This window comes from Lathamus discolor, chromosome 5, assembly GCF_037157495.1.
Source record: "Lathamus discolor isolate bLatDis1 chromosome 5, bLatDis1.hap1, whole genome shotgun sequence".
Lineage (NCBI taxonomy): Eukaryota > Metazoa > Chordata > Aves > Psittaciformes > Psittacidae > Lathamus > Lathamus discolor.
The window spans coordinates 114403669-114430994 of record NC_088888.1 but is presented as its reverse complement, the minus strand read 5'-3'; the positions used below and the strand labels follow the sequence as shown (position 1 = coordinate 114430994).

The 27326-nt window shown below is 38.6% G+C and overlaps 1 protein-coding gene across 2 annotated transcripts in view; it reads left to right on the top strand.

Moving 5' to 3' along the window:
- Positions 1-27326, top strand: part of WDPCP (WD repeat containing planar cell polarity effector) — a 163384-nt gene that overhangs the window by 88368 nt on the left and 47690 nt on the right. For both annotated transcript variants that reach the window (XM_065682223.1, XM_065682222.1), the window contains 3 exons: positions 4999-5187; positions 7773-7896; positions 26787-26850. In XM_065682223.1, the coding sequence (XP_065538295.1) occupies positions 4999-5187; positions 7773-7896; positions 26787-26850 (377 nt within the window). The remainder of the gene's footprint in view (positions 1-4998; positions 5188-7772; positions 7897-26786; positions 26851-27326) is intronic.

The following is a 27326-nucleotide window of genomic DNA, read 5'->3' as shown; positions in this document are numbered from 1 at the left end:
TCAAGATCTGTAGATGTTTCCTCACAAGAAACATCTGTACATCAAAAGCACCCTCATTTTAGATATATGGGAACATAGCTTTAAAAGCACATAATTCCAACGATATCTGAAGATGTGAACCAAGGAGGTCATTATGTTTCATGATTACTTAATATCTTTTCAAATGAGGTCTGACAGAATAAGACATTTCACACAAGAAAGAAGGTTTTCATAAACTTCATAGAAGTCTCTAATTTCATTTGCCAGGGGCTGTGAATAAAAGAAGTATTAATTCTAATTTTAGAATTTATATAGCACTTCTCATCTTAGGTGTAAGGAGACTTTGAAAGAGTAAAACTGTAACTATCTTCATTTTACAAACAGAATAAGAAGAAACAGTGAATGAAAGCTAAAAGGCTTTCCAAGAGTTACACAATGCGTCAGTGGCTGAACTAAGAATAAAACCCCTGCAGTTGCTCATCAGTGAGAACTGTATTCATTCCATTCAAGTCAGGCAAGTTACAGTGGTGCAAACCCACTGTGAGAGCTAAAAAAAAACAATCATGCTTAAATCTTCTGACTACCAAGGCAGTGTTTCAGCAGGGCAGACAGCCATGTCGAATATACTCATCCTGGAAAATTTCAGCATTTTGCTCATTGTCTGCCCAAGGAAACAGGATTGCCTTTGTAGATCTTTACAGGAGGGTTTTTATGATTCTTTTGTATAAAGCTATCGAGATTAGGAAGAAGGTTTTAAAAGAAACCAAAACCCTAAGTGTCAGAAAGGTTTGAAAATCTACTTTATTTCATTACTTACTGGGATGTGCATGTGCTTTTTGGGGGAAAATTCCTGTCTAAAAGCACTGCCAACCTAAATATTTGAAAGACTGCATTTAAAAACTTGAAAAAGTATGCCACTGCAAACAAGTAAATTCATATAATAGGGTGTTAGAAACAAAAATATTGGATTAACTTATAGTTGTATAATTTTTAAAAAGCCAATGCAGGTTATTACTGTTATAAAAAAAAAAAAAAAAAACAATGTTAAAAATAACTATTTATAACTTATCATTTATTTTGAGATAATTCAGTTGCATTATGTTCAATGACAGGTTTAATCATTGAACAGTACCCCCAGAACTTGATGGGTTTGTGCATGTTGGCCATTAAAAAAAACAACTCTAAATTACCTCTTACCTGTCGAGCAGAAGGCACTCTACACATCTACCTTGCTTTTCTTTAGTCCTCCCTTGTGGGGTTTTCTCACAACAGCCTCCAGAAAGCACAGTTTTCCCCGTGCTATCTTTAGCACATTTATGTTCTTAGGAAGGCAAGCAGGCTCTCAGTGCAGGGATTTAGAGGCCTTTCCTGCTAATTGCCAGCTTGTAAACTTAATTGGACTGTCTCCCTGGGCACCGTTCCTAAATCAATTAGGCAGTGAGTTGGCTGTCACCTCTTTTTCCCAAGCAGGTTGCCTGGAAGCGCACCACCCAGGAGAAGTCAAGCATCCAAATGGGAAGATGTTGACCTCTACAGCTGAAAGTTATCACATTTTAAAATTCATTCTGTATAATTACTGTAAAATCTCTTCCAGGAGGAAGGCAGAGCTCTCTTTCTCTCCCTCCTTTCTTCTTTGTAGTCCACTGTGCAAAAATCTGCTGTTCTCTATTACATCCTGGTTTTCAGCTTTACCCATCTACTCAGTTTTCCGCACGACCAAGTTAATGCCGTGTTGATTAGTCAGCCCCTCTTCCCAACCTCAGTGGTTTTTAGTTCTTTGCTATTTAAGAAATAATGCAAATATAAATTATATGGAAAATTTAGGGATCCATGACAGCAAAACCCAGTCAGGCATTCAGGGCTGAAATAAAATCCATAATTAACTCATGGCTTGGAATTCTTTCCCATAAAAGTCTGTTAAAAAACTAAGCGTGACTAGGCAAATTTGTTTTTAACTTCCAACTGACATATGATTTTGGACAAGTTCTGTGAATTGTGCTGTCTAGCCAGATTTATTTCATAGAATCATAGAATAGTTAGGGTTGGAAAGGACCTTAAGATCATCTAGTTCCAACCCCCCTGCCATGGGCAGGGACACCTCACACTAAATCATCCCACACAAGGCTTCATCCAACCTGGCCTTGAACATCGCCAGGGATGGAGCACTCACAACCTCCCCGGGGAACCCATTCCAGTGTCTCACCACCCTAGCAGGAAAGAATTTCCTTCTTATATCCAATCTAAACTTCCCCTGTTGAAGTTTTAACCCGTTACCCCTTGTCCTGTCACTACGGTCCCTGACGAAGAGTCCTTCCCCAGCATCCCTATAGGCCCCTTACAGGTACTGGAAGGCTGCTCTGAGGTCTCCACACAGCCTTCTGTTCTCCAGGCTGAACAGACCCAACTTCCTCAGCCTATCTTCATACAAGAGGTGCTCCAGTCTGCTGATCATCCTCGTGGCCCTCCTCTGGACTTGTTCCAACAGTTCCATGTCCTTTTTATGTTGAGGACACCAGAACTGCACACAATACCCCAGGTGAGGTCTCACGAGAGCAGAGTAGAGGGGCAGGATCACCTCTTTCGACCTGCTGGTCACACTCCTTTTGATGCAGCCCAGGATACGGTTGGCTTTCTGGGCTGCGAGCGCACACTGCCGGCTCACGTTCATTTTCTCATTGACCAACCCCCCCAAGTCCTTCTCTGCAGGGCCACTCTGAATTTCTTCTTTGCCCAGTCTGTAGCTGTGCCTGGGATTGCTCTGACCCAGGTGTAGGACCTTGCACTTGTCATGGTTGAACTTCATAAGGTTGTTATCAGCCCACCTCACAAGCGTGTCAAGGTCCCTCTGGATGGCATCCCTTCCCTCCAGCATATCAACTGGACCACACAGCTTGGTGTCATCGGCAAACTTGCTGAGGGCGCACTCAATCCCACTGTCCATGTCAGCGATGAAGATGTTAAACAAGACCAGTCCCAACACCGATCCCTGAGGGACACCACTCGTTACTGGTCTCCAGCCGGGCATCGAGCCGTTGACCACAACTCTTTGTGTGCGGCCATCCAGCCAGTTCTTTATCCACTGAGTGGTCCATCCATCAAATTGATATCTCTCCAATTTAGAGAGAAGGATGTTGTGTGGGACAGTGTCAAACGCTTTGCACAAGTCCAGGTAGATGACATCGACTGCTTTACCCTTGTCCATCAGTTCTGTAGCCCCATCATAGAAGGCCACCAAATTGGTCAGGCAGGATTTCCCCTTAGTGAAGCCATGCTGGCTGTCACCAAGCACCTTGTTGTTTTTCATGTGCCTTAGCATGCCTTCCAGGAGAATTTCAGGAAAAGATTCCTATTAAATTCACCATCAAATATGAATGGCAAATATTTTTGGAGCCCAATGCCAAACTCATTTTCAAAAGCACTGTGGCTTCTTGTCGTTGATGTCAACCCAGGTCTTGGATAATGCAAATTTGGTACTGGTGCCAGTGGTTCAGCAAAAGACATTTAAAATATAATACTATATTTAATTAGCATGCAAATAAGTATGTTCGACTTCACTTAGTGATTAAGGTGAAGATTACTCAACTCATGTAATACTTTAAAAACACTAAACATTTAGGAAGAATAAAGCGTACCATAACAATTAGATACTATCGCACATGCACAGCTTAAATACAGGGCTATTACATATTATAATGTCCATAGGCTTTAATACGTGCAAATGTAAAGTGAAATACAATAGACAACCGTGTCTTTTCTTTAATGACTCTAAAAATATCAAGTATTTCTCTGTTACAAAAAATAAATATACAAGTTTTTTTACCCCAAACTTGTATATATGTTTTCCTCTACGTTTTTTTTTCTTTTCCAATTCTTATTTTACATCACAAACAATATATACAACTACATTTATGAAAGTTTTGTGAGGTATGTTTTCTATATATCAGATCTGCTTTTCTCTGTTGTTAGACATTTCCCCCCAGCTTCAGTATCAGTAATGAAATTCAGCGTGTTCCCTTTATTTATTTTTTGTTTTGCTTAAACTTGGTTTTGACAAACAACATTAGAATATAAATTGACAAAACCATGACATTATGTTTTTATTTAAAGTGAGGCGAATAGTATATTTATTCTGGTCTCTCTTAAATACCTGGAGCAGTAGTGACAAAGTATACCGTAAGACAGTGACCCAAAGCAAGCAACAATTCCCAAAGTGCCATGTGTGCCCTATGTCATGTGATCATTTGGCTAGTCAGAGACAATAAATAACATTACTATCTGCAGCTTTTCAGTCACATTTTCTGTTCAGAAGCCAAGATCTGCAAGTCAAGAAACATAAAGTTTTAATTCTACTTTTCAGAGATAGAATGCTGTAGCTAAATCATGCTTTCATGGAGTGAGCAGTGTATTGCTCAGGTTTTGCCCCATTATGGCAAGTTTGGTTTTGGTTTCATGTGCAATTGTAATTCAAAGGTCTCTATAGATGTTGACATCTTTCATGATATCCCTTCACAGAAGAAATGCTTCACTCGAGAGAATCTTGCCAAGATAGAAGTTCTAGAGCAATTTCAATACAGAGAGTAAATGAGTAACTTGCTACTGTAAACTTGTATGTTTGTGTGATACAAATGCTATTTTTTAGTGTCGCCAGTAGTATTTCCTACAGGAGGGAGGTGCTACGGATATTAACTTATTTTCTCCAATATAATAATGGTAAACTGGGAATAAGCTTTTTCTACCGTGTTTTAAACAAACTTCTTTATATGATGCTGTCACCAGTGGGTACTGGCTGTGTTCACTCAACCTCGATCTATGAAGGGCACTGGTGTTTTTTCTGTTGTCCAAAGCAACCTCAGTATAAATATGCTAACATGATAAGGAGCATTCTGACATAAAAATTTAATACTGAAATCTGTTAAACTTTCTAATTTTAGCCGACAGCAGTTATTTTTAACTGTGCTGAAAAGTAGTCATCTATGTTTTATATAATGCTATCTTTGGTTTTAATATTTCTTGTAAAAGGTGTGTTCACAAGAGGGCAGCTGGGCCTTGTGGAAATCATCCACCAGTATATTCGTTATGATGAGATACATGCAGCAATTAATGTCCTGAACACCATGAACTGGAACACAATGGGTCGTCAGTGCTACATATGCTTGAGTGCCATTGTTAATCACCTTCTTAAACAAAAGCTTACACCAGACAGAGAAGGTAAGAGACTGATTATATTTTTAATGTATTTTTGTGGTGTCTTTGTAATTCATATGTGGATTATGACAATATGTTTATTGGCTGTATAAAGAAGATAATAGTGAGAATCCAGTCAGCCAGAATATGGTACTTCAGAATCAAATGTAATATGTAGACAAGTCATTTCAATAAAATCTGGATTAGTGTGTTGATCACATTTTAGTTTGTGTCAATAGTGAATAAAAACAGATATCAATATGTATATGGTATAGGCATTAATATGTAATGCTATCATAAATATGCTGTAACTTTTTTACACAAATTTATCTTGTTTACAGACTAATACTGGTTCATATAGGGATTGAAATGTTTGTTACATAGTCATGCTGAGACAACACCAACTTAAGGAGGGGCATTTTCCTGCAACAGGGAAAAGAGATTTTGGCATGGGTTTTAAGGTGCTTTTGAAGGGTCATTCTTTCATTACAAGATCCAAAGGCTTTGAATACACTATCCTCTGCTGCCTCCTTTAGGATTATAGCATTTGTCCTTACTGTAATCTTCTGGTCCCCTGCAGTAGTAGCTGGGGTCCCTCACAAGAAGTGATGAATTTTAGGTTCAGCCTTGTCTCTGCAGAAGCCTGGTGCGATGCCTTCCTCTTGATTTGCTGTCTATCTTGAAACTCAATAGACTTCAAGATTTGAAGTGCCTTGATTTAGTGAAGGTGTTATCCTCCAGCATAGTAGGCAGACAGCTGGGGACCAGGCATCTTTTGTGGCAAGAAAGAATACTTAGGATTCTGGTGTGTTTGATGATAGAAAAACTCAGAGGTGTCCTACATTGCTGCCAAGTCATCAGCTATCACATTTTGGGGGATCTTATTAAAAAAATCTCTGCATTGCAAACATAGTGTATCAATTCTAAATAAAACATGCTTTTCAAAAGACCCATGAAAAGAGCTGGTTTTGAAACTCTTGTAAAAATATGCACATTATAAATAGCTGTCTGTGTGTTTTCCCCCATGCAGCTCCTTAACACTGTTTACAGCAGACAGAATTATATTCTGTCCAGGAGATATTCTGTGTGAATCTAACAAATTTGGCATGGTAATTTGTTTTCTTTTTTATTAGCAAAACCTGGTGGGGCCTTTTATTTATAGCAATGGGGCAGTTATCTTTGAAATCCTTATTCTGCCTTCAGCATCAAGCTGGGCTATCTAATGAATCTGTAACTGTGCTAGTAGTTACTCATATTCCATATAGGATGTAATATTTCAGAAGTACAAAACATGCTGTCAAAAAACCAGCAATGGTAATAGAGTATTGGTGGTTGTTTCATGGTTTTTTAGAAAAAGGTACTGCTGTACTCAATTTTAATCTAAATTGACTGCTGCTTCGAAAGAAAATAGCTTTAAACTTCAACTTGCTGTATAGATTGAGGATAATGGAAAACCTAATTTACTAACAGTTTGCCTGTGTTACTAGCACAGTTTGCCTGTGTTACTAACACAGTACTATTAGCACATTTAGTGATATCAAGCCTAATAAAATAAAATGTGACTATGCCTGTAAATAAAGAACCATTATCACTAAATACGGCAATGGCTAGTTTAAACGAACGTTAATAATAGCAAATCAGTGATTTTTTGTCTGCCTAATAAGACAATAGGTTATATTTTGCTTTTCAAGCCCCCAAAAATTGTGAGTAGCGGTAGCAGTTTGCACATTTCACTCCGAAAGGAGAACCTCTACAGCAAATACATAGCACATTCTCCCTGTTCTGCCTATTAGGACTTGTACTATGTGTTAACTCTCAAGCAGAAGTCACATAACATAAATATTATTGATCATTAGATTTCCTTTCAGTTAAGCATCTGGGACACATACATACACCGTGTATTTTCTTGTATTATTTATAATTTTGTATTAAAAACATGCAGGAAAATGCCTCACAGCTCCAGCTCCAGCTGTGGAATATAGCTGTTAGAACATAGCTAAAGCAGACAGAACTTCAGTAACAAAGGGGGTTTATTTTATTGATTACAATGGACGTTATCCTGTTTCCCACCATTACACGCTGTAGGAGAGTCAAACCCTTAGGGTTTCTAGACCCTTTCATTTTAATTTTTAAGAACTGTGGGCTGAAGGAGGTTCCTTAGGCCTCAAGGCCATCACAGGAAGGGTTCTGTTACCTGCTGACCTAACAGAATAATCCCTGAGAATGTGAACTTCCTTGTTGTTTGCCTAGGAGGACAAAGACAATTTGAGCTAATTGAGAGTTGATCTCCACTGGACAAACTTGTTCAAACTGTACTACTCTTATGAGTCGCTTTTAATTGTACGCTGCTGGTGAGAACTTGATGTGTTATAAACTTCATCCTTTTTGACAGCTTTTGTTGCTCAAAGTCATTGTCAACCCTGCCTCAAAGTGAAAGTTTATATGCACGTTTGTGTTCGTACAGTCTGTCATATTTTAATTCCATCTGTCCTACAACAACATCACATTTCACCAGTGTTTGAGGACTTTGACTGACTGCAAACATGAGCAACCTGTTGTAACTGAAACAGTTTCACTTGTTTCACTGGTGCGGTGTTTGAACTCCACAGCACAGCTTGAGGCAAGCCTTGGAACCTTTTATGCTCCAACAAGACCCCTCTTGGATACAACTGTGCTGGAGTACAGAGACCCAATCAGCAGATACGCAAGAAGGTTCTTCCACCACCTGCTCAGGTGAATGACAGTTTCAAGTTCTATCAACTTAAAATTAATTGCATATTTCAATATCTACCTACTTTGATGTGGTTAACATTTTCCAAGAGGACCACCCCTGAAAAAAATGCATTCCGTGTTACTGTTTGTTTAACTTGCACTTCGTTCCTTTCAAATAGAGTATTGCAGATAAAATGCTATTTAGAGCTCTTCTATCATCAATACATTTAAAATGAATCACCCTTTCCCTTTTAGCTTGATGGAAAAAAGATAGCATGCTTCTGAGAGATTTGTATTTACCAATTGCTTGCAGATTAACTATTTAAACAGCTTACAAACTTGGAGAAAATACAGCATTTAAATAGATGCCAAAAGATAAATGAACAGTGCATGGTCCAAGATGTTTTTGTCATTGCACCATTGAAATCAGAGCATTTTGTTATTCTCACTCTCATAGTTCTTATATAGAAATTCGTATTCCAGCAATTTTCAGTGCTCTTAAAAATAAGAGGAGAAAATGAAATATTGAATTTGTCTGTAACAATTACATGAATTAGAAGAGTCATAATGCCAAATTCAGCTAGAATTTATAATACATTGGTTTATTACTGTATTTTCCTTCAAAATAAATCAGTAGCCTAAATTTCAATCAGTCATAAATATCAATATGCAGCAGTTTAACCTGTTCATGTGTTCAACCACAAATGTAGCTGAAACACTCCCTTTGAGAATTATCCAGTGGTTGGAAATAAGGAGAGTTTACCTTCGGAGTGACAGAAAGTTTGCAATACATTTTGTTGAGCAGGAGTGTAGATGGACATAGTGAGAAGACTTACAATGCACCCTTTTTTGGTGATTCATCCAGTATATATACATCGTCTGCATAGGCAAAGCTAGGGACTGCAAGTTAGTTTGATAGTACAATGTGTGCTTCTTTCAAAGCCTAAAGAAAAATATTTTATACCATCTGCTATAATTTGAGTCTGAATGGGATCATCTTTCTGGTAAAAGGGTCCATTTCCATTCCAATGGGGAAATTATTCTAAGCAGAAGAATGCTCCAAATATCTGCATAATATGCACCAGCCTTTCACTAGAGCTAAAAGATGTGGCCACAACAGTGGGTTCAAACTCCTCTGCTTTTTCCTTTCTCCTAGAAACCAGCAGGGAAGATCTGTTGCTGCAATGGCCAACTGTAGTGACTATGGGCCAGTTGCCTGCAGAGGACAGATGTGGAAAGAATGCCTCAGAGATTGCTGAGAGGTGTTAACTATAGTGCTCTTGCATCTGCAAGAGAAAGGTGTATTCCCTGTGACTCAGGATTTGCTTCCAAATGCTAGCAGGCATGCAGAGGCATGGGGCCCTGGCTAAGCTTTCAGCCCTTGGGGCAGCTGAACACAGCTGAAACACTGACTCAATCACCCTAGCAAACAAGAAGCTTCAGCGTCAGAATGCTGCCTGGACAGAGTGGAGCATGGACAGGAGGTTTATAGGAGAGTCTCCCCGTATCTTTTACCTGCACTATAGAGCAGTCCTTGAACAGTCTATGGTTGTGGCAGTTTTTGGAACAAATGTGTGTTATTTTGATGTTTCCCTATTGTCAAAGGGATTTGTGTTCAACTGAATCAAAGTGATAGGATCATGTGATTGCTGCAGAACAGATGGTAATGCTTAAAGCTTATCTGAGTAGACATAATCTAAGTACAAAATGGAATGTTCAAAAATGGGAGATTTATCTGATAGAAAGCAAGGAAATTATGTTCAGAGCTGATCTTTAGTGCATTAAAGTGGCTGTGCCTTAATTGGTGTTTATTTCCTTTCAGATGTTTTCTTAAGTGACTAGAATGATTTGAATGTAGGCTAAACAGAGAGTACTACATTTGTTGGAGGAAGAATGGTAATCCATGGTTCTGGGTGAGAGAATGCAATCTAGGTGCGATGCATTGTCTAGGAGAATCATAGGGAGGCACAATGCTTACTAATTCAGGCATGCGAAAGTTGCAGCCACTGCTATTATATCGTCTGTGAGGAGCCAGCAAGGCAAGCCACTTCTGCCAGCCTCCATTTGCAATTGTAGGTTCGGAACGCCAAGAAATGTGAGGAGAGAATTATTCTCTTGCCTTTTCAGGTCACCATATTATGCCCATGAGGACACTGAAAATGTAGTAGTCCTCCCACTACCTGTTTGTCAGAAACCAACAACTATATCTGGGTGTCAGGAAGACCACATTTTAAATCACTTCTACTACCTGTCTCAGCCTTTGTTACTTGATTTATTCAGTTTTTTACCCTTATTAATTTAGCACGAAATACTTGACTAGTTACAAATAGTTAACAAATCTCTTCAGGGTGAATTTTTGTTACCGCAGATGTGCCTGCATGACCAAACAAGAGACATGAATGCAGAAGCAATGCTAAACTGTGATGGCGCACTAGGGGACATTCGTTACTGCCTTGTGAGCATGAGGAGACAAAACAAAGTTATCACTTTTTACCCTGTTAAAACAAGAAGTAGAGGAAACATAGTATTTCTTAAATTATGTGCACTGTGACTGATATTCAGAAAGTATTTGTTGGAATAGACTAAGGTCTTCCATAATTCATTTGGGCTTCAGAGAAAGCAAGCAGCAGATGCATAGAAGTTATATCTACAGGATAAAACTCTAAAATGCACAGGGAGAAACTCAGAAATGGAGTAGGAAGAGTGAGTAAAGTGGGGTTAGGAGCAGGAGTAGAAGACATGGAATTGGAGACAAAGGCCTAAAGGCAGGGATAGGGACTTACAGAGTCCAGCAAAAGGGCAGAGTGAGAATGTGGAGTGAAATGTGGGAAGACAGCTTAGGACATGCATGGTGAGCTATATATAGGAGAACAGACACATATGGGATGGACAGGGAAGGGTGAAGTCTTTCCTACACATTAAAACATTAAAACACTTAAATGTTTCTAGATCTAAATCTGAAAAATGTTCATATAAACAAAAGTTTTTGCCCTCCCCCTGGCTTTCCTTTGAATGCCCCACCAATCTGCCTTAAGCCTTTTCTAGAAGGACCTACTCTTGAGAGAGAAATATTCATTCTACATGCTGAGACAATCTTTGACCTGCCTGCTGAGTCTGCCAAAAAGGTGCCAGTTATTGTTGTACTTTTAAAGATGTGAGTGTCTGTATTTACTAGAATTGAGAAATACAGTTACTTTTTCAGAAAGGCTATCCTCACCTAGTAATAATCATGTGCTAATGATTTTAATCTTTACCGTAGGCTGAAAGGTTGTATATCCAGTTGCAAATAACTGGAGACATCAATTTTCACATTATCAGTGAGATTACAGGCTAGCTACTTTTCTACCATCAAAGAGATCTGTTTCTAGAAAACGCTGAATGCTGTGATGGTAGGTCCCCCTCCTTTAGGTGTTGAGCACTTTAGAAAGATGCTTCATCATTACTGGCTGTATTGCAAGTATGGGTTAGAATACGGTGCTGCAGCCTGAGGTGGGCCAAGGAACACTGACAGCACGGTTGAAACGGATTGCAATTAGAAGCAAGGAAAATTCCTTGCAGTGCATTTGACACAGCCATTCTATTTGTATCCATCATTACAAAAGCTAAGTCCTCAAATTTGCAAGTCACGCAGCATCTTCAGCTTCCACTAAAATAGAAGCATACAGCTTTGCAGGTATGGGCCCTGAATATAAAATATGGAATACCTCCAAAACCAGGCATTCAGTGTACAAAATTAAAATTAAAGGCCTCTTAATTATATGCTGAAGATCCATTACAACAGTATTTATGGAATGAATAATTATTTTCACTTTAAATTCTTATCTATAATTAAAAAATACAAGAACTGAATTACAAGTATAGAAATGTATCTTAGGTGTTCCTTGCCACTTCAGTAGCACTCTGGTATTTTATTATGATGTCACTGCTTATAATAATATAATGCAATGCATTATATCATTATGTAAAATGTTGAGCAGAGGTGGATTTATTAGGAAGCCTTGGAGAGCTGGAACCTTCTTGCCCCCACCCTTTTGCTGAGCACTGCCTACTAAGTATGTTTGTGTAATGGAGGAGTGGCTGAACAACCTCCTGCCTCTCTATGACAGCCTCATCTAGCCGTGTACAGAGCATGGAATGGGATGGAATAGCTTTTCACTCATTAACTATGGCATCGCTGACTCATGGCTTTGCTTCACTCTGATCAAGCATTCGTAAATTGTACTTGTCATATTTTCTAATGCATGAAATTATCTTGTTTGTTTGACACACATGCGCAGGCACAAACACACGCTTGCTCTGTTTTGTTCAAATTTTTCTGTCTCAGAGAGACAGTGAGAAAATAACATAGCATGAGCTGAAGGTAAAGGCTGGGTTGGAAAGTAAAACCTGAAATGCAGCTCAGGAGTTTTACGTAGAATCAGAATGCAGTCACAGCTCTGTGTTTCTGCTGTACCCTTTCGCTGAATCATAAATCACAGAATGGTTTGGTTTGGAAGGGATGTTAAAGCTCATCCAGTTCCACTCCCCTGCCATGGGCAGGGACACCTTCCACTAGACCAGGTTGTTCAAAGCCCCATCCAAACTGGCCTTGAACACTTCCAGGAATGGGTCAATCACAAATTCTCTGGACAACCTCTTCCACTGTCTCACCACTCTCATAGTCATGAATTTTTCCTAATATCTAATCTAAATCTACCCTTTTTCAGCGTAAAACCATTCCCACTTGTCCTGTCACTTTCCTCCCTTCTAATTCTGTTCTTGTGTTTGTGAATACACAGTTTAAGGATCTTTTTGCCTTTTTTTTTTTTTTTAGCGTGGAAAAATACCAAGATTCAAAATCATTTGGACCTTTCCATCTAATAATTCAGTTAAGAGAATGTTGTTGGGTTTTTTCCCATACTACAAACATATTTCCCTACAAACCAAAGCTCTTCTGTAAATAACAAGGTAGTGTATTTTCTTCTTTCAAGAGCAGAATGCATCTCTGATCGCATTCACTGCTAAAATTTTAGGTGGATTAATGAAAGATTCTCCTTTGTCTGAATCCAAAAGCCAAAGCCTCCACCATGTTTTTACTATCACTGTTTTTACTCCTTCGCAAATCTTCTCAGAAGTGTTGTGTACTCTTCCCAGTGTTCAATGTAAGGTGCTACTGGTTAAATGCAAAGAAGAATTTAGCAACTCATTGGGCAGAACATTCATAAAGGGGTATGATTTTACACATAGAACTTGATAGAGATCCTTTGTAAATAAACACTCATAAAGGAGATGAGAATACAGGTGGTCATTAGCATTAGGGGATCTGCTTCCAGCCAGTACTGATTTTTATAAATCACTTCACTATTCAAGAGTTCTGAAGTGTACTGCTGTACTACCTGACATGATGCCTTGACACAGTCAGTTATCACTTGAGTCCAAGACAGCCTTTGAAAAACTAAAATAAAGCTCTTTCGCCCTGTGGGTAGATCACTTATGCAGTACTAACTACCCCTTGGTAAGCAGGTTCCCGTATCACTACACTGCAATTTGCAAAGTAGATATTCACTGTGAGTATTCCATCCTAAATAGGACCCTAAATCAAAGGTGAAAAAATGCCTCAACTTCATAGGAATAGTTTCCAATCCCATCTGCTGCCAGCTGTATGGAACTGAGGGACAGAGTGAGCAAAGAGCTTTTATGATCCTTTTTAAGAGCACCCTAAAAGTAGAATCTACAATTATATTGGTACATAGTGTGTCACAAAATATGTATAAACATTAATGATGACATGGTTAAGGACTAAGAATACCTTTTATATTCATAAGGTAACCCATTAGGCATTAAATTATGCCTTCAGATAAAATGACCACTGATGTCAGTCAGGTTCTCTATGTGGCCACATGAACAGAATTCATCTCTATAGGAGTAAGTTCAGTAGCAGCATTCTGACTAAAGTAACACCTTCTGGAGAGGACTTTGAAGAGTCATTTTTTGTCATCTTGTGAAAACGATCAAAACGAAAGGTTTTCATATTACCATGGCACTGATAAATGAGAATTTCGAGTGCTGTGATGGAACTGCACATGAAAAGATTCTGCTGGTCATGCTTCTTGACCTGTTTTAGAAACAGGAAATAAAGGCACCTATTTAATGGAACTAGATTATTTTTTCAGTTAAAAGAGGTTAAATATCTCGGGAAAAGTTTAGAATATCTTTGCTTCCATCCTATGTTGCTAATGATTTTTTTTCTTAAGTCAGCTGCACAACAGTTTCAATTTCAGTCAGATGCTTTGATGCCACAGGAATGGCTCCAGGATTTAATTCTCTAGTGGTGATTACAATGTATTAATACTGAACAAAATACCAGGGGGACGGGGGACAAATAACATAACTGCTTGAGAATAAAATCCCATTAATATAAACCATGAGAAATCCCTGTCAGAGATTTGGGCAAGATTTTCAGCTGAACCTAATGGGAGACACTGCTTGGAGCATGAGAAAAATGGCCCCTTCCACACACTGAGAGCAGTGCCAGAGCTGCTCTAATATGGAGCCATTTCCCAAAGCCACCAACAGATGCTGCTTGGTGGCCCAGACTGCCCTAAGTCTTCCAGTTCTCTGCTACATCCCCACCAATGGGACTGCACTAGGAAAAAGGAACACAGATATATGCTGGACTAATGTTTGTGCCAAGGCTATTCTCACATGCTAGTTAATCTGACTTTGATATTGCTACTTTTGGAAGCTGAGCCCACATAGAGACCATTGTTCTGTTGTGTTGTGTAACTGATTGTCTGCCCTCATAAGGTGTTTTCTTTCCTGTTGTACCAGTGGTGCAATTCCCCTGAAATCTGAGGGGCTTTGGACATACATCAAGTGCAGAAGCAATGCAAATGCACCATATTTATGGACAAAAGCTCAAGAATAAGTTCTTAACAACACATCTCCACTCTTGAGCAGCTGCAGTGAGTCAGCTTCAGCCTTTGCAGGTCATCAGTTACTCCGTCCCCATCAATGCTGCCTAGTCACTAGTGACATCTCTCTCTGGAGACACTCAAAAATCACTTCTTGAGGTCCTGACCAAGAACAAGAATTTACAATGTCTGGGTTTTTTGCTTACAGTCTTTGCAAGTTGATCCGTATGTCATCTCTTTCTCCATTCATCTTCAGAGCCTTCCTAAGCCCTGCTTCACTTTTCTACATATGGACCATCTGACTGTATTCTGTCTTGAGCTCAGCTCATCAAATCACAGAAGAATATGGCTTGGCAAGCTGTAATCTGTTGTGTACAAAAGATTGGTTTTTTCCCTCACTAATGGCTTTATTTTTCTGACTTTTCTCTCAGTTCCATCCAGTACTATCCAGGAAGAGCTAATTGAATCAAGTGACCCAAGGCTTCCTATCTTCAAATGCAGAGCTTCCTTTTATGGTTCTTCAGAACTGAAGAGCCTGCTAAGGAAAGGATATCATAAGTAAAATTTCAAACAAAAGTCAGCAATAGTCAATTGTCCAATAACTGGATGTAGTGTCTTGGGCCTCACCTCACCCCTTCTGACTTAATAATGTAGAATGCAGATGTCCTACACACTCATCTGGGCTTCTGCTGTAGTTAGTATAAAGACATGGGCACCCAAAGGATGAGTAATCCCAGTGAAGGGAGATGTCTAAGATAAGCGCGAAGAATCAAACACCAGTGCCTACTCCTACCAATTAACTATAAAAGGAACCTACCTGATTAGCTTAAATTAGCCATGTAAAGATGAGCTGTTTGAAGATTTGCACTTTAAATGTGTAGCTCCTGTATCACATTACTGGCCAGTTAACAGGAAGATCTTAGATACTCAGATATAGTTTCTGTAATAGGAGAGAGGCGCAAAGATTAGCAAAAAATAGGTTAAGTAAGGTTTACAGAAAGACACAAAAAGCAGATAGGCATGCAGATCTATTTTAAAATCTTCTTTTGACCAGTTGGCCAGGATCTGAGATGATGGGGGTGTTTCTTAGTTTACACTAATAGGCATTGAAGTATCAGTAAAAGAGGTTATACCATAGACAGATAAACAGTGATAGATGATGAGCAGTAGATAAAATTCATCCAGAATTTGTAAAGGTAGTCAAGCATAAAATAGCTAAAATACACTGTGGTATATAACCTCTTATTTAACTTAGCACTTGAGGACAGGAACATGGAAAATGGTGTCAGTTTTTAAAACACAGCCTGCAGAGACCTTGAAGAACTGTAGTGTTCTAAATCCAATCTTTGTACCAGTGAAATTAGTAGAAACTGTATTTATTTATTTTTTTTTAACATACAGACAAGTATGTTGTACAGGAAGAGTCAACAGGATTTTGTAGAAACATAGAATCACAGTATAGTTAGGGTTGGAAAGGACCTTAAGATTATCACGTTCCAACACCCCTGCTATGTGCAGGGCCACCTCACACTAAACCATTTGTGTACAGGCAAGTCATGTCTCAAAACTCCCAGTTCTTTGATGTCAGCAGTCATGTCAGTAGTGGATATCCAGTGGCTACTGATGAAAGTTTCACCACTGAAGACCTTTTTGGAAGGCCTCCCACCATAATGTCTTAAAGAAACTAAGCTGCCACAGGATGAGAGCGAGGCTCCTCTTTCATAGATAAGTAATTCATTAAAAGGTAAGAAACAGAGTAAATGGTCAGTTGTCAGTGGAGATCACCAATGGAAATTACAAGTGTAGCAAATCTATACTCATAAGTGGCCTGGCAAAGGAGCAAATAGTGAGGTGCCAGCATTTGCTAATGATAGAGACGTTGGAACTGGATGATCTTAAGGTCCTTTCCAACCCTAACTATTCTATGATTCTATGATTCTGTGATTAAGACTAGGAAAGACAGGGACTGCTGTGAAGAACAGCCAAAGGACTTCACTAGACTCAGGATGTAGTGTCAAAATTGGAGATAAATGTAAATAAATTCAAAGTGAAACATGCAGCAGGGGTTGACTCCTAACTTCATGTATAAAATAATGGAGTCTGAGCTCACCATTATTCTAGAAGAATAATTTTGTCTTATAACTCTACAGGTATAAAGTAGTCAGTTCATTACTCAACACAGATACAAAAATCAAATGGGATGCAAGGAATTCGTAGAAAAGGAATAGGCAACAAAACTGTGAATTTCAGTTCACCTGAATTTTGTGGGTAGTTTTGGTGTCCCATAATCTGTAAAAGGATACAGCAGAACTCAAAAAGCTTTAGAAAGGGCAGCCAGAATTATTAAAGGCATGAAACAGCCTTAGTGAAAAGAATGACTAAATAGATTAGAACTCCTCAACCTATAGAGGAGGCAACTGAGAGATCTATTAAATTGTGCGCATTAGGGAAAAAGAGCACAGTAAATGACTGCTCACTGCTTCTTCTACTAACTAGGGGTCACCAAGTGAAGCTAACATGGTTTCAAAATACAGTGATTCTTCACATAACCTGTAATTAAAATATGAAGCTTTTTACCACAGGATATTTTGGGTGATAAAATTGTATATGACTTCAAAAGCAAGGATTGGGGATGAGAAATTCACAGAGGAAATTCACAGAAACTGCCTCTGGCTCAGCACATCCCTGAACCACAAATTATTGCAGACTGGGAGACTCCTTAGTAAAGTATCACCATACACTTGCCCTGATCTTATATTCTTTCCTAGGTTCTTAGCTGTTGCCAAGGTATTAGGTTAGATGTGCCTTCTGTCTAAGCAAATGGTTGTTCTTACATTTTATGTTCTTGTACATGATACTGTGCAGAAAAAGCATTAAATGCTCATTAGTTTTCTGTTTGCTCCCTCAGAAATATGCCGAAATTTGTACAATCAAATTTCTGGGGAATTCCTTGTCTGTCTCTCCTGTGGCTGTATTTTCTGTGGTGGATTTCAAGGCCAGGTTGGACAGAGCCTTGGGTGGGATGATTTAGTGTGAGGTGTCCCTGCACATGGCAGGGGGGGTTGGAACTAGATGATCTTAAGGTGCTTTCCAACCCTAACTATTCTATGATTCTATTCTATGTGTGGGAATTTTATGACCAATGCCACTGCATTATTTTATTATAAAGAAATAATATTAGCTACTGACAAACCTAGATAGAAAAAGTAAATATACTCTAATGCACCTGTAACTCAACAAGTGATTCAAAATTTGGCCCTTCACCATTACTTTAGGATTAGATATTTATCTTTAGGCTGTCTGCTTTAGAAAATATTGAGCTAATATATTTTCTCTGAGAAGTCTTAGCACTAAAAAACCCCACATCTTATCCAACGTCAGGCATGAAAGAGAATTGGCCCTATACGTCACGGAAAGTCAAGGAGGAAAAGGGCCTGTTCATCTGAACTTTAATACCAAATTTCCATCTTCTGCAGTTTGAAATTGCAGAGATATCACACATATACAATGGGGATTTATTATAGAGGCAGCAACTCATCCTTAACCATAGCAATGATACTGGGCCTCTGTTATAGAGCTGTCTTTAGTGTGTAGACATGCTGATATGTTTGCTCAATAAAAATCCAGCTTTCAAGTCATACTGTTAAGTTTACGTGATCACCAGAGTGAGAGGGATAAAGCTGGAAAAGAAGAAAAGCAGAAGCGAATTAATGCAATAAAGGCTAGGATTTAACAGACAGGGTTGAGTAAAATAAATGTGAAACAACAGGTGTCACTGACTCTTATCAGCATTTTTAATTAACACCTGGTTTTAGGCCAGACTACTTTGGAAGAGTATGTTGGAGTGTGTCTGTATTTAAAGATAAAGATAGACTGTTGAGAAGTTAGTAAGTACTAAGAGGTTCGGGGAACAGGGAGGTTCAGGGGTGGGAGGAGGCTGGGTGGGTGTTATTTGCAGCTTAGAGAAACCTGAAGGAAAGCCACTATGATAAATTGCAAGGCAGGGAAATATTGCTATGGCAACAACATATATTCTCTTGGGGGAAAATGAGTATTAAAAAGGAAATACAGAGTGCGGGAAATTCAAAGTATGCATTACAAGAAAAGTGAAGACTGAATCCGGTTTAAAAAGAAATAAACCAGCATATAATGAGAATTTATAATAGTAATAAATTGCTGTTATCCAGACTTTTATAGCACCTACTACTGAAAATCTCAGAGCACTTGATGGACATGAAAGAATTATGCCATACAGTAGGAAAATGTTGATGTTGCTCTCACCAGTCATCCTCTTCAAGTGACCTGTTCTACAAGAACCCAGGCTAATACAACTGACCATCATCACATGTGAGGCATGTGGCATAAATGTGCATAGAATGAGGATCTTTAATATTTCTCTGGTGTAGATATAAGACAGTTCTATATGGTGCTGGTTTATTTTTAATGTGAGCAAGGGTCAACAAAAAACCGGCATAGATTTCTTTATAGCTAAAACTAATGCTTTTTCTAGAGTGTTTCATACATCAAGACTGTTTCATACTAAATACGGATTTTAAAAGTTTAAATTATGCCTTCTTATTAAACTATTGCATTCAAAAATTAACTTGGTTCACTTGAAAATCTGACTCAAAATGCCTCAATTGCTTTTCTTTGAACACAGAAAGTCTGTCGTGAGACGAAGCATCTGTATTTAACATAGACTCACCTGAACTGTTTCACGTAAGAATACATTTAGGTTTCCTAGAGCAGAATATCATCCTAGAAGACAGGAATCCCATGGTAAGATTTTTTTTCCATGTTGGGAATGTCTTCAAGATTCACAGCTGGTTGCAGCCCTCAAGGGCTCTCTCTGGCCAGGGAGTCACCATGTCTGACTCCCCTTATTAGCTTTTTCTTTCCTCCTGTTTTTTTAATTTGGTTGACTGGTTTGTTTTCTTGCTTCATACCAGAGGGTGCTCTTTGATGTGTAGGGAGTCCAGTTCTACACCAAACAATCTATAAAGTTATAGGTGGACTTCGTATAGTTCAGAGAGAGGTAATTTGACAGCATACCTCAAGTAACAGAAATTTTAGATGGGTTGAGATACTTGTGCCTGTTTCAAATTTTCTTATTTATTCACTAACATGTGCTCAAGACCTGCATGTGTATGACCTTTGAAAGATTCCGTAAGAGATCTCTTTTTAAACAAGTCACTCAGGCCCCAAATCCAGCACTTAACATATTTAGGGCCCATAGAAAATTATAGGTCATAAACCCATACATTAATGCTTTGCTGAATTTGGGACTGAAGGGATGTATAGATTATACCTGAACAACCTTTAGAGCTTCTGCATCTAAAATATAATTTATAAGATTATCCCCTTGACTCACATACATATAGACCCGGTGGCTGTTTCTCCATTAGCCTTTAGTGTGCTCTGCAGCACTTTCATCAGTGTAAGAAAGCAACAGGGATGTGAACACTCGTTAGAAGTTTGTATGTCCTATTCAGAATTGCTCATAATCTAAAAAACTAGTAGCATATTAGAAGGAGGTTGGCAAAATAATACCACTAGCATCTTGGAGGTCACCACTTACTAATGCACCCACTGATTCTTCTTTTGGTTCCCTACTAACTGAAGAGAATCATGGATGAATCTCAACCAACTTTACACAGGATAGGAGTCTCAGAAATAAGCAAATGCCTGCCAGTTTTCTGGAAATCAGCAAGCAGTTAGGGTTAAATCGGATGCAGGAGGTTATCTCCATCCCAAAAATCTATAATGAAAGTTTAGCAAATGTATGTTCTGCCAGTCGAGGCATGCACTGCTTAACACCAAACGCTCTATGTTGCCTCTTGCGCAAACCACTGTTGGGAGGGAGCTGAGTGTACCCTGCTGGGAGAAGTAGAGTGAGGTTTTTTTTAAAGACATCAGTTACAGTTTAAATTCCTGATTGTGATACATGAGATTTTTGGTATGCCTTTGCACATACATTGGTGTTGAAATAGTCTAGCTGCAGTGAACTAACACCCAGCAATCAGTTGATTTTTGCCAGAGGAGATCAGTGGTATCAGAGGTATTTTTCCAGACAGTTCATTATACAAATAAGAGATTATGAAGTGGATTCAAAAATGCTGAGACTGAGTCCCCCAAATAATGAGATTCTGATACACAAGCCTACACTTCGGGGAGAGAGGGAAAGATAGGTTCTTTGGAGAGTTCTGTGCCTTCGGGCTGCATTCAATGGTCTGATTTTCTCTACAACTATATTACTTAAAATAGGGTGTCCTATTGAGCTCATTAGGGTAAAATCCTATCAGTTTGGGTTAACTTTTTTTAAAAGTGTTTTTGTTTTCTAAATGAAGTTAAAATCTTGATGTCTTATTTCTTTCCAGGAACTCTTAAGTAAACTGCTGGCATTTCAGCATTCACTATAAAATGCAGGGTATAAGCCTTCAACTGGTAGTATATTTTATATATGAAAGGTTGCTTAGAAATCTAAGTCCTCAGAATTTACCCAGTAATTACTTTCAACTATTTTCTTGCAGGTCAATAGAATTTCAGGGTTGTCATTTTAAGGATGTGCTGTAATTATACCTGACTACGTTACACATCATTATTTTTCATGTGAATTATGTAAGACCTTAAGTACTGGACCAAGGTGTTTTAAATGGGCTCTGAAGCCGTATTCTGAAATACAGCTACATGCCTAAATTAGTGGTGTTATGTTCAACAGTTGGAAAAAAAACAATCTGTCCCCACTTACATCAACCACTTAGCAACCTAGCCACATACTTTTTGCATTCTTTAACCTGATAATCTCTAATTATTCTGGCTCATAATTCCATTGAAGTGGGGGATGCAGAGTCATTTTACAGATGTTGTTCTTTATTTTAATATTGTCTGATTTAAAAGGAAAATATTTCAAATAAGAACATTTTTTTAGGAAAAAAAAAAGTATGAAAACCATTTCCATTCCAAAAATTGCTGATATGAGAATTTATGGGAAACAGCTCCTTTTATGAATAATTATTATTATTGTGTCTAAGAAATGGGCAAGATGCCTAGAAATTGAATGAAAGAATGAGCTATTAAATTGAAATATTAAATGAAATAACTGAATTAAAAGTAATCATGTAAACCCTGCAGTAAATGTTGGGAGCTGTAGCTGGCTGAACATATTTTCATCATCTGTTTTTTATGCTTAAATACAATTGCTTGATGTAAGTAAACACTTGATTGATATTCTGAATACTTTAAAATCTGCATATGCATCACAGAATACTGAACAATTAAAACTTAATTTCAGTGTAGTTTGATTACATGTAAATTATTTCAATATTCATTTTTTCCCATTCTGTTTGCTTAGTGCATATTTGATATCCACTTTTTGAATGCATATCATCCTTGATTGGACTGTGAGATGAGGAGGACTCTGAAATTTCTTCCATTAAAAAGGATTGCCTTATAAATATTATTTGTGCCACAGCTCTTCCCCTGCAGATTATTTTCTAAATGTTGTGTACCCTTATTGAAGACAAGGAAAAAAACTGCTGCAGCCCTCCTTTATCAGCCCAGCACAAAGAATATGCTTACATGGTTGATGAGCATGTCTAAGAAGGCATGTTGGTTGTAACTAGTCCCTAAAGAAATGTTTCCATCTTTTCTGCACTGTATTTCTCTCTTGCTTGCACAAGCTTTCTCTCCCTTTCCTTCCCCCTCCCTCCACATGATTTTTTTTCCCTGGTTCCTGGACTTCTTATGAGACATTTTAATATTATGGGTAAATATTACCAATATTTTGAACTTGACCATTTTCAGCCTGAAAAAAATTTACATCTCTAAGTGAGCACATTCAATTTAGGTGTTGTGGAATAGATTCTGCCTTTTGATCTATTTGTAGAACCTCTCATAAAGACTGAGGAGACTTATTTTCCCTTCTCTGCAGGCTGCAATCCATGCACGTTGGTTTGATCTGCAGTATTTAAAATCACCTTTTTTTCTGAATATCCAACAGGAGAATACCCTGCACATTTGATTTTATTTATGCCAGTGAAAAGGACAAAGCCTTGGGTGGCATGGTTTAGTGTGAGGTGTCCCTGCCCATGGCAGGGGGGTTGGAACTAGATGATCTTAAGGGCCTTTCTAACCCTAACTATTCTATGGTTCTATAACATTGTATTTTGTTATTATTTATCTATTTTATTTACAAATAAAATGCTTTCCTGACATCTTTTCAGTTAAGTGACATTCTCAAAATACAAGCAGGCAGCAGGTCTGCCACTCCACCATGGACAGCAGGTCTGGGTTCTTCTCTGCCTCAACCATTTTTGACCCGCGTGACCCTTGTTGTATCAGTCCTATTTCCCCTAAGTTTCCTTTTCCATACAATAAACATACTCAGAGCCATCTTCTTAAAATTTGTAGGATATGTAGAAAGGTTGCATAGGAGCATATAATAACAGTAGGATTTTGTTATATGAAAATTTAAACTTAGTATTTTGTGTGCTGAACAGCTTTCAGGGAACTATTTTCCTATCTGCCCTGTATAGCTAACTGCAGTTTGAGAGTTTTAATCTTGAAGGTCATATTTCTGTTGGCCATCACTTTGACCAAAGAAGTGGCTGAACTTCATGGTTTGCAGGCAGATTTCCTTCTCTCTCTTTTTCAAGAGACATATAAGTCTTGATTGCTGGAGTTACTGTGAAGCAAGCAATAAGCGACAAGGTGCAGGGAGGAGTGGGAAGACACTCACTTCAAGGCCAGCACCCTGTAGATACCATTTTAGAAAGTAAATATTTGTACCTTGTAATCGTAGCACAAGAGCAAGAGGGAGGGTGTTTTGCTTGGGAGGGGGAGGGGGGTTGGTTGTTTGAGAAGCTGATAAACTGTAAGTGAAGTGTTCCGAGGACAAAACGTGCTTATAAAACTGACATTATTAGCTTGAGGACGGTCTCCTGCTGTACAGAACTCCCTGTAATTGTTCCTGTAGAATAAACCCAATACAACTTCCTTGCCAAAGAGACTCAAAATAATGAGTACATTCTTGTAAAGCTAGTTTGAAAAAAACTGGACATTCTTGACTGATTTAATGCTGTTCGCCTAAGCGATGTAAACTTGTCACTCTTGTTTGAAACCTCCACCTTATTTTAAAGCAATTCCATTTATAATAATTTATGAAGTATCTCTGATTGTTATTTCCAGCGCTCTTGGTCTGTGAATAGCATTTCTTGGATAGCCTTTTTTCCCCACTTTTTTTTCCCCTCAGTACAGATCTGAAAATAATGAGCTAACTTCACAGTTTTATGAATAGGGGCCATAATGAGACTGAAGTATGTATATTGACAAAGGAAAAGAATCAAAATCTTTGTGAAACAGCAGAGAAATGACAGCTCTGAGGCCATGATTCCATTCTGCAGGTCAATCAAAGGAAAAAGTTACTTTACATTTTTTGGTTTCAGGCACTTTTACCTTGGCTAAAGCAAATGTCATTCAAATAGTCTGTATAGTTATAACTCTGGAAAAACAAAATAATGATGCAGACATTCTTTTTAGCTAGTTGTATAGCCGGTTTCTGTTTGGTTTCCAATTTCCCCTCTGAGGACTAAGAATGTATATTTAATCTGTAATTGAAAAGAAAAAATATGCCAGAAAAAGATATACAGGATAACTATTCAAGATACACATATTTTAACATGTACTTGTCTTAATTAAAGCATAACTTCAGAAGCAGCATTACAACACAATGTATTTTAATGGAAAATCCTTAATAGAAAGCATGTTTAAAAGCTTCAGATATTTAGATGTGCATGATAAAATGGTCCTGCACTACCTCTTCCCCAGTGATCAAGAGGTTAACCTTAATTCATCTCTTCGCCTCCCTTAAACAGGTTCTGTGAGGAGGCCTGCAAATTAGTCTTGGAAGACACAGCAGGAAGATTAGCTTTAGGGAGGAAAGGTCTCCCCACTCCAGCTCTTAGGAACCTCACTTGAAAAGTACATTTCCTTTTCTAACTAAGCTAACGTATTGTGCCTTCTTGTCACAAATGTTATTTCTTGAGGAAAAGTCCTCACCAGCTCCATCTCAAAATCTGCTGAATCAGTCCAAGTTGTGAGGTAGAAGAGGAGAGAGTGATAAGGCTGTAGCAAGAGGGAGGAAAAAAAATGCTTAGGCTTTGGCTGGAAACTGGAATCCCAGTATGGCACATCATACGGACTCCTTCACCCACCAACAGGAAGGAGGATGCCCATGTTTCCTTCTTGTTCACACTGGCCTAAGGAGGAGCTACTGCATTGCCCATTGTTTCCTAAGATACTGTCAAGGTACAGAACTGTGTAAATACTGGCATTCGTATGATGCTGTCTGACAATATTCATTGGGCAAGCATAAACTACACCTTTCTAACACTTAGAAATCACAATGCTGCTTTTCCCCTACTGGGTCAAGGAAGTCATCTCCTTCCCAAACTTCAATCATCTACAACTGATCTATTGTTGAAATTGTTAAAAGGTGAAAACTTCACCAGTAATAGGGAAAATACAGAAGTCATTCTACATGCAATAAATATTTTACTTCACAACTGAAATAAAATTGGAGTACTTTGTTGTTTTACAAATCTAAAAATTATCACCAAATCTATTCTTGTAGGTATTTTTAAACAGTTTAAACATGCAGTAGAAGAAAATGTATACAAATAGAACCACTTTCTCACTCACATCATGGTTATCTACATGTAGTACAAGAGAGGCATTAGCCCAATTTCTTCTGCACAAGAAATCCTGCAGGATTTCTTGTTGTAGTTAGTGTTTGCAAGTGCAATGTTGTGTATAATCTCAGAAAGCTTCTGAAGGATGACTTGCTTCTTCCTGCTTCTATGGAATCCCCAAGGATTGCAAACAAGAGGATGTATACAGCCTTCCACAGTATCTCCGTCCCGTGTAGGTGTTTGCTGTAATTGCCAGGAGGTGGTGCATGGTCTAGGTAGAAAGAAAGTGGCAGTCTGTGTCATTACAAATAGAAAGAGCTGTTGTTTAGCAAGCCCTCAACCCACCAAAGTATTGGTCTTTATGCCACAATACAGCTCTTCTGGGTTAAAGGTGAAATTCATCAGGGACTGTAGTGATAGGAAAGGGGTGATGGGTTAAAACTTAAACAGGGGAAGTTTAGATTGGATATAAGGAGGAAGTTCTTTACTGTAAGGGTGGTGAGGCACTGGAATGGGTTGCCCAGGGAGGTTGTGAATGCTCCATCCCTGGCGGTGTTCAAGGCCAGGTTGGACAGAGCCTTGGGTGAGATGGTTTAGTGTGAGGTGTCCCTGCCCATGGCAGGGGGTTGGAACTTGATGATCTTAAGGTCCTTTCCAACCCTAACTATTCTGTGATTCTGTAAGTTCCACACCACACTGCTCCCTTCGTACTCTACTGCATCTGAAGGCAATACTCAGGTGGTACCTTCTAGAGCACATTTAGAGGTCATTTTTGCTTGTGAATTTTGCTCTTTTTCTCCATGTTTTACCTCATTGACACAATCTTCTTCACCATAAGATCTTCAGAAAACTCTCAGGAGTCTGCTAATACTGGGCTAAGGGAGTTAGGAGGCAAAGCAGTGTCAGTGCTACAGTTTTTAGTCCCTAGGTATTCATGACTGTTTCGGATGACTCAGCTGTAGTATCATCCTCGGAGAGCTGTATTGAAGGGTCTGTGAGGACAAAACTCAATGCAGTTGAGCTAGCATTGGCTAGTATCTGTGTTGTGGCTGGTATCTTTCAAAGGATTGATTTGTTATGATATACAGCACCTTCAGCTCCCTTCTGATTCAGCTAGATCTAATGGGTCTCAACACTGAACATAATACTTGCTGAAGGTTTTAAATGATGAAGAAGTTCTGCAGTCTTGAGTATGGTCATACCAAGTTTCCTCAGTAAAGCTCTGGCATCACTTTTGATGGAAGTTGAAGCACTTCATCTGCCCACTAACGAAATTTGATACAGCTCCCAAGTCACCCTCAGCAAGTAATATTCCTCCTTTTTCTTGCAGGTATCAGAGATTTGAAAAAGCATTTCTGCTGGCTGTTGACATAGGTGCTCGGGACCTGTTTATGGTAAGTAATTTCTGGAGACAGAGGCTGTTGTTAGGGTGTTAGTTGTCAGCTTTTGTACACATTAAAATGGATCAGTGTCATTTGCAGTCTTAGACACATACTGAAGAGAGAACTATTCTACCTGGTTTGCCCTTTGCCATCATGAAACTCATCAATAGGAACTAAGTATCTTTGGAGTCATTGACATTTTCCCTAGCATGGCCTAAAGGCTATTCTTTATTTTCCAGGAATTAATGTATATGTTTTTGAACTTTCCCCTTCTTCATCTGTCCTGATGTGTGTGAATGTCATCTTTCACTCTAATAAGCTTATACGTTTCTAATCCGTTCCTTTAAGAAGTACAACTGCTGAGTCCTGGACACAAGAGCTGGCCATATCCTGGGGATCCTGAATGCTCTTAGTTTGTCTCTTAGGGTTTTGTGAAAAGTGACAAATTATGAACGCTTCTACAGGTACTTTTAAAACAACAAAGCTCA